The sequence below is a fragment of the Melanaphis sacchari genome, unplaced genomic scaffold, assembly GCF_002803265.2.
Source record: "Melanaphis sacchari strain LSU unplaced genomic scaffold, SCAv2.0 Contig11_pilon_pilon, whole genome shotgun sequence".
NCBI lineage: Eukaryota > Metazoa > Arthropoda > Insecta > Hemiptera > Aphididae > Melanaphis > Melanaphis sacchari.
Window position 1 is genome coordinate 376,028 of NW_020270469.1, and position 8,928 is coordinate 384,955.

Consider the following 8,928-nt stretch of genomic DNA (forward strand, 5'->3'; position numbering starts at 1 on the left):
TAATGAACGAAGATAATAAAAATATGTACTATAATAACTATATTATTTATAATAAAAAATAAAAATACATTCATATTTGTTATTTGAATAATTTTTTATAGTTCTTAAACTTCAATTTCATTTTCATAATACATAATTACTCGTAGTTATTATATACGATCAATATTTTATATTGTTGTAGCATTAAACATTTATTTAAACAGTAAAATATTAAATTAGTTTTTAATTTATTAGTTTTGTTGACAAAAAAATAAGTTTCGAATTATTTATTCAGATCTTCTCTTTCAATGTGTTGATTTAAAATAATGGTAGATAACGCATTAACTGAAAAGGTACTGTTGGCTACTGGAGGATATGACCACACAATTAAGTTATGGCATGCAAACACTGGAGTTTGTAATAGAAGTTTAACACATTTAGATTCTGTATCCTTTAAGACATAATCATAAACATTTAATCTTGCTTTAAATCTATTCAATTATTTTGTTAATATAAAAGTTAAGTGAATCTCAAAATAATTTGAATAAACTTGTACATTTTTTTTTAAAATTTTATCATGTTTTTGAAAGCAAATATTGTGTGCTTGATTAGTATTTCATATTATTAATTTAATCTTTTTAAATTATAATTCATGTAAACTTAAGTATACTTAATGAAAAATTATTAGGTATATGTACTATGGTTGTTTTTAGTTTTTTTTTTTTAAATTATTTATGTGAATAGAATTCTTAACCAATTAATTTAGCAAGTAAATGCATTAGAAATAACGCCAGACAGACAACACTTGGCTGCTGCAGGTAATCTTTTCACTAATTAAATTTCATACTTACCTATTTAATTATGATCTTTTAACACATAGGGTTTCAACATATTCGTATGTATGACTTAAATTCAAGCAATCCAAATCCAATTTTAAATTATGAAGGGATTTCAAAAAATATTACTGGTGTTGGATTCCACGAAGATGGTAAATGGATGTTTACTTGTGGTGAAGATTGTAGTGCTCGTGTCTGGGATTTAAGGTATAAAATAAATTTTTAAATTAAACAAGATTGCAGTAAGTTTTAATAATTTTTTTGCAGGTCTAGAAATTTGCAATGTCAGCGTATATTTCAAACAACTGCACCAATTACTAGTATATGCCTTCATCCTAATCAAGCTGAGTTAATATTAGGTGATCAGTCTGGCTTGCTTCATATATGGGATTTGAAAACTGATCACAACGAACAACTGGTAAGTATATTAGTATATTAAATTAATGCAGTTCTTCAGTTTTAATTTTCCATAAGTTTAGATACCTGAAGTTGATGCTTCTATACAATGTGTGGCTATTGATTCTAGTGCAAATTATGTTGCTTCTGTAAATAATAAAGGAAATTGTTACCTATGGAGATATAATGGAAATGGTACTAAACTAAGTCCTGAGCACAAAATTAATGCTCATAGGAAGTATGCTCTTCATTGTAAATTCAGCCCTGATTCGACGTAAGAATGAAAATAGTTTTGACTTGTAATTATATTAATCTTTGATTAATATTTTCAAATTTAATAGATTGTTGGTAACATCTTCGGCTGATCAAACAGCTTTAATTTGGAAAACAAGTGATTTTTCTTTGAAACAAGAACTAAAAGATGAAAAACAAAGATGGGTATGGAATACAGCATTTAGTAATGATTCGGAACATTTATTAACAGGTATTATTGTGAATAATTATTATAACTAATAAGAGCTATGGTTCACTCATTTTAAGAATACTATTTGCAACAGTTGTTTGGGGGTAGTGGTGGGTGGTTTTATTACCATAGATCAAAGAGCTAACCTGTTAAAAATTGGTTATCACTGATGAACACTCTTAAAGTTAATGGGCAATATTATGTTGAATTATATTTTGGTATTCAACTAATAAGTTGATTTTTTTCCTAGTATAAATTAATTCAATAATTAAAGATTTTATTTTATTATTTTCACAATAAAAATATATGCTTGTTTAGTGTTTACTAAGAAAAAATTATTACTTTGCAACTTAATCTTAGATTTATAAATCTATAAATTTAATTTTTTTGTGATCTCACTGACAATAATCAACAAAGTTATTTACATTAATTTAATATGATAACTTTTATTCAATTCTTTGTAAGAATACACATTTAACAGTTGATTAGGTTACTGCTTTAATTCAAATCATTAGTAAAGTATCAATTTGACTACTAGGATATATTTCATTATAGTTAAATAATAAGTTTTATAATTTATTTACAAATAGAAATGTATAATTTTTTTCCTATATTATTTGGCATTGCTTAATTTTGTAAAATTACATAGATATTATACTTCATAATTTTTTTTTCTTATTTTTAGTTTCATCAGATGCCATGGCAAGATTATGGAACGTAGAAAGTGGCAATATAGAACGTGAATATGAAGGACATCAAAAAGCACTGACAGCTTTAGCATTTTGTGATCCATATAGTTAAACAATTATAAAATAAAATTGGAAAAACATATGCTTGCATTTGTACCTCCAAAACCAAATGCATTTTTTATTGCTATTCTTTTTTCTTGTTTCCATTCTATTGGACTTTTAGTAACACAAATTAAATTTTCAGCTTCTTTGCAAATATTGTTTAGATTTGCAGTAGGTGGAATGACACCTTCATAACAAGCAAGAATTGTAAAAACACTTTCTAAATTACCTGCAGATCCTAGTAAATGGCCATGACTACCTTTTGTAGATGAAACATGTACATTAATGCAGTGCTCATCAAAAAGTCTTTTAATTGCTGTTAATTCAATTGCATCTCCTATTGGAGTTGAAGTGGCATGTGCATTTACATATGTAATTTGTTTCTTGTCTACCTTGGCGTCTAGAATGGCTCTAGTCATAGCTAGTAAAGCTCCTTGGCCATTTTCTGGCGGTGCTGTTAAGTGTGAAGCATCACCAGATAGGCCATAACCTAGAACTTCTCCATAAATATGAGCATTTCTATTAATAGCATGTTCTAATTCTTCTAGTATAATCATAGCAGACCCTTCACCAATAACGAAACCATCTCGATTTACATCAAACGGTCTTGATGCCAATTCTGGTGTATCATTTTGAGTAGATAGTGCTCGTATTCTACAAAAAGAAGCGATTGATAATGGACTTATACATGATTCAGCAGCACCACAAATCATTGCTTTTGCTTGTCCATACTGAATAAAACGGAAACCATCACCAATTGCATGGGCTCCTGTTGCACAAGCAGTAGACACAGCATGATTGGGTCCTTGTAGACCATAAGTCATGCTTATTTGGCCAGCAGCCATATTGAGTAGAATGCGTGGCACGAAGTATGGACTAACTTTACTGTAACTAATTTCCAAAGCTTTGGCTGTTTGACACACATCTTCTAAATCCACCATTCCCACTCCCACACTCACCCCTATATTCTCTTTATCAACTGGAGACAAAAATATTTTTGAATCATCGACTGCTTCTTTAGCAGCAATTAGAGCTAGACGAGTCGAAGGAGCCATTGTACGTACTTTGCTTTTGGGTACTAGTTCTGGTAGATCCTTCAGTCCGTCCAGAGTCGCAGCGATTTTGGAAGGAACGTTTTTGTAAAGGTCATTGTCCAATTTCCTTACAAACGATTTTCCCGACAAAATATTTTTCCATGACGTATATTTATTGACACCAGATGGACAAATGACACCCATACCAGTTATTACGACTCTTTTTTTCATAATTTTATTCTTATAACTCTCCAATAATTAATATTGAGTATAGAAGCATTTAAATTTATGTATTAAAATTAATATAAAACTATTTTTTTAGTATAGAAGAAGTAATAATAATTGTTATCAATGTTATCAATTTAATACACCTGATATCACCAGTATTCCTATAAAAAAAAAAAAATAGTCTGGATTATCTCACTCACAGATATATATTATATAAACGTGTGTGATTCCACCAAAGGTTTACAGATAATAGATTTTATCTTTAAGCTTTGCCATTCCGCGGCGTTTTCTGTCGAATTTAAAGTTCATTGTTTTATATTGGAATAGCTATACACAATGCATGTGATCCGCGTCATAAAATGTCGGTGAGCTTACGTTTTAGAAAACTATTAATTCTACATTGTTTTAAATTAAGAGCTATTAAACTGGTGATGGAACAACACGCGGCGTACAAAACACTGTGCACAACTCCGACCCAAGACCAGGTATTTGAACCACGATGTATGATGAACTTAATATTTCATAATCTGTCAAATGCACTAATCATAATATTTACTATAGGCTAAGTAATTAAAAAACCAGTCCCAGTTATATAAAAAATTCTCATTCATATTCTTTTTGTAGAATAAAAAATGACAATTTGGTTAAAATTAGTTTTATATACAATATACCTTTATATCATATTTTTTGTTTTAAACTGAATGTTAATCATCACATTTTTGGGCAATAAAAATGCTTCGATTTTTAGAGGTGGGATGGTTTCTAGTACCTAACAAATTTGTTGTAATTGGATCTTTATTGAAACAATCAAAACTTCAAGAGTAAAAATTCCAAATAATTTACAAAAATAACAGGAAAAACAAAAAATAAGGAGAAACGAGGCAAGTGTACATTGTATCGGTAAGTGGCATGTCGGAAAAGAATTCTAACTTATTTAAACCATATCAAAGTGTATATTGACTATGGTCATATTAAAGACATACCCAATGATTTAAGTATTTTTTTCTCGTTAATATTTTTATCATATCATGACATCGGTGAAATATATATTTATATTAATAAATATTTATTTTAATATTCTTATTTATATCTTATACATTTATTACAAACAACTTAAAATTTAATGATGTATCTAATTTTAATATTAAATTATTATTAAGATCAATCTAAGAAATTTAATTTTCTATGAGATTTTTTTTCGTAAAAGCGGTCAATATTTATTTTTTGTGTAGTCTTATTCTAAATTATGTTTTTTAATTTATTGTTATTAGCTCGAATTATACAACATTTCTTTATTCGTAGCACTTCTTTGATATATTTTTAGTCTTTTTAGAACAGAAAATGTACGTTCTAGAGTGGTGGAATTACAGAAAGATTAGCAAATAGTTAGAGAATCTTCTTTATAAGTATTTGTAAAAAAGCTCAGTGAAATGTTAAATTGCTTCCATAGCAGTATTCTGTAAAGATTTTATTTTAATTCCCATTGCTCCCTCTACATGAATAACCCTGTTTACAAACATAAATTTATACTAATTAAAAAGTCGTTCTCATAAACAAAAGCAACAGTTGAAATTGGTTTGTCGTCAAAATGTGTTAAATTAATCCTTCCTCGAAAAATCCTCCTAGCGATATAATTGTTTCTAGTCATTTATCAAAACCTAAACGTAATTGAATAATTCGATTATTAAGCGATTGTATGAGCATTATTGTTTTATAATTATCTTTTTGGTATTTGGAATTAAAATATCATTTTGTGTAGTTTTTCTTTCATATATTAGAGACACGATGTTTTTTAAATTTTATTTCAGAAGTCAATTTGATAATATTATCCATTATTTCTTTAAATTACTTCAGTATATAAACGGACGGTTTTTTTTTTATAACAATTATTTTATAATTTAAATTTTAAAGCTTTTGTTGAATGTTGTGGTTTTTTTGCAGTAATTGACTTAATTGTTTTGTATATGAGCAACAAGTAGTAGCCACTTCAAGTTAGACTAAAAAAATATTACTTTTATTTATATCTAGCACTGTAACACCGTTTTAGTTATATTTTTAGGTTTTGATTATATTTTTCAAGATAATATACAAAATACAATATACATAGATTAGTCTACTCCACTCTTACAGTCTGTACATAAATATTGAAGAATATATCTTTAACTCCACATATTAAGTATAGGATTTTATATTATAATTATGTCAAATCATACCATTCTAGGTTTTGTTAAAATGTAAAAAAAAATTTCGCAACTCCTTGGCCTAAACTCTAAAAATTTTATACTAAAACAGTAGAATTTAAAAAATTGCCACAATTCAATTTTTTTTTGAAGAAAAAAATTTGGGAAAGTTAATCTTAGATAAACTTGAAGACAAATTCACTAGATCGATCTAAAAATATATTATATTATTCACAATTGAAATAGAATACTTTTAAATTCATATGATGCACCTGTATTGGACAAATATTGAAAATTACTACCTCCAATCATAATTTGTATTTAATAAAAAATATAATCTTCTTTAATTTACTTTTGACAGAGTTAAAATATAATAGATGAAAAAAAAAATAAACTTTTGACAAATAATTTAGCAAAATTACTTTTTTCATCAACATTTAAATTTTATTTTAATACTCAACTGAAATAAAAACGTAACTAATGATCAGCCTTTCATACTGAATAATAATTTTACTAATACAGTGGCTATCATTACACGTTTTTGAGAATGCTAGAGAAAAATACATCTACAATATAAATATTATTTTCTACTTATCCACCGACTTAAGAAATTCGTTTCAAAAGTAATATTTTACGTTTAATGAAATTTATTCGAGGAAAATAACGAAAATTAGAACGCAAACATAAAATGTCATTTGAATATTACGTGTTAGAAATTGTATACACAATCATATGTTTGTCAAACATTTTTAAATCGAAAACAATGTTAATAAATCTACTTATTTTATGATTTTAAACGTAAATACATATTTTATACATTAGCTTAGGAGGTATATAAAATGTAATTTGATATTACTTTTAGTAAATTCATGTATTTGTTTGTTTTTTATGGTTTGAACTGTATATTTATTATTACTTCTCTTGTTTATTGTTTGGTATGAATTCTTAGATGTAAATAGACGGTCAGGTTAAATTTATATCATAAAAAGGTAGACAATTGGGTACTGTTCTGCTGTGCATTATAGGTATTGATGGGATACTATTATAGGCGTATTTAATTAGAATTCAATGATCTATCATTGTATACGAAAAACATTTCTGAATAGAGACGATCTGTCAGTCTATGACACAAACCTTATTTTATGATACGTTTTTATGATATACGTACATGCTATTACAGTCGTGATTTTACTTTTAATACTATGGTGAGTTAATATAATTTTTTCTGAAAATATTGCATTTATTATATTATTAAATTATTATATATTCTTAACATATTATATCAACATTCAACCTAAATAATTCAAAATTTATCAACATTAATCTATAAATACTATAAAACAGTAAAACCATATTCATATATAATATTAATAGATAATATTTTAAAATAAATCAAAAATGTCATTGCGTGTAGTAAAACTCATAATAAAATAATATACGGTAAAGTAATTATTATAAAATAATGAACATTATTATTTATCATTTAAATAAGTAAATTTGTACTCAGAGAAATCTTGTATTCAATTTTCAAAACTTATATATAAAAGAAAAGATTTTATGAATTTTTAACTATAAAATGGTTTGTATTTCTTGTTGTTTTATCAAAATTCGAACTCCAAATGTATAACATAAAAAAAAATGTGCCTATGCATTTTTAATATTTTTGTACACACAAAAACAACTTGTCGAAGATCTTGTGTTAAATTTTCAAGAATTTTAACCTAGTGAATAATTTTCCATCAACATTCATAAAAAAAAAATTTTTCATGTCTATAAATAACTTAAAAAGGATTGAAATAATTTTATCGTAAATAGAAAGTGATAATAAAAATATTTGGCGAAAATTACAAGTATCGATCATCCTACCAACAAAGCGCTAAATAGATTCACTTTGCATTAAAAACCACTCCCATTTAGAAATTGAAGCATTTTTATTGCCCCAAAAGGCGATGAAAGACAAAAAAAAAACTTCCAAAATCATAATATTACAATTTAATGTGTCCACGTTTTTGTAATTTACATATTTTGTGATAACCCCATATAATACACAATTTATATTTTTCATTAAAAGGTACACATGTACCAGTTTAATTTCACTTAGCAGCGAACTGATTATATATCTTTTATAACGTTCTGCATAATAAAGTTGTTTGACTTTAAAATATATTTTTAAACACCAGTAGGTATCTCATCATGAGTTTTATATATTTTTGAATATTAATTAAATTTAATAACAACCATTAATGTGATACAAATAACAAACACATAAATATGCTAATGGTTATAAACTTGTAACTTAACAGGTATATTACTAATTAATTTCGAAATGTAAATCTTTAATTATAATACATGTATAAAATAAATATATTTATAGCCGTAAATCGTAACGTATATTGCATACTATCAATGCATGATGATACACATTTTATTTTACTATTACAATGATACAATTATGTATAAACAAGATTGGGAAGTTATATTTCAGTTTTTGTGTGATGAGTTGTCGAAGTATTAAATGTGTAATTAGATTATAATAAAATTTACATGTAAATATTACCCATACATTTTTAAATATTATATTTTTACGATAATTTGTACATATTTTTAGATTTTTTCGATTATTTATTTTTGAAAATTAATTATGTTAAAAGTTTAAAACTTTCATTACATTAATTATTTTATTACATATTGCTTTGGTCCAATAAGTTTTTTAACACATATAATAACTTAACATCCACGAATTACTAATTATTTGGTAATTTTTAATAGGCACCTAAGACCTAAGTACATAAAAAAAAAAAACCTTAATCAAGTGAAAGCTTAACATAAGTAATAAATTAAATAGATAAGTATTCATATGGAAAATTATATACAAAGTACAATTAATAACATTAGTAATATGTTGTATTATATGTGTATTATGTAAGATAATATTTAATTATATTACTAAATACATATTTCTACAGGACGGTCGCGTATTAGACAACATTTACTTAAAAACTATAAACAGGTTTAAATCGT

General features: G+C 25.8%; 2 protein-coding genes across 2 annotated transcripts; one reads left to right on the plus strand and one right to left on the minus strand.

Moving 5' to 3' along the window:
• Positions 1-183: 183 nt before the first annotated feature.
• LOC112604423 (target of rapamycin complex subunit lst8) lies at positions 184-2,537 on the plus strand. The gene is made up of 7 exons (XM_025353466.1): positions 184-425; positions 746-797; positions 860-1,022; positions 1,083-1,233; positions 1,295-1,485; positions 1,553-1,695; positions 2,360-2,537. The coding sequence occupies exons 1-7, from the start codon at positions 306-308 to the stop codon at positions 2,473-2,475; spliced, it is 936 nt and encodes a 311-aa protein (XP_025209251.1). The 5' UTR covers positions 184-305; the 3' UTR covers positions 2,476-2,537.
• Positions 2,457-3,793, minus strand: LOC112604422 (3-oxoacyl-[acyl-carrier-protein] synthase, mitochondrial). The gene has a single exon (XM_025353465.1). It carries the CDS (start codon positions 3,728-3,730, stop codon positions 2,480-2,482), a length of 1,251 nt encoding a protein of 416 aa, XP_025209250.1. The 5' UTR covers positions 3,731-3,793; the 3' UTR covers positions 2,457-2,479.
• Between the last annotated feature and the right edge of the window lie 5,135 nt (positions 3,794-8,928).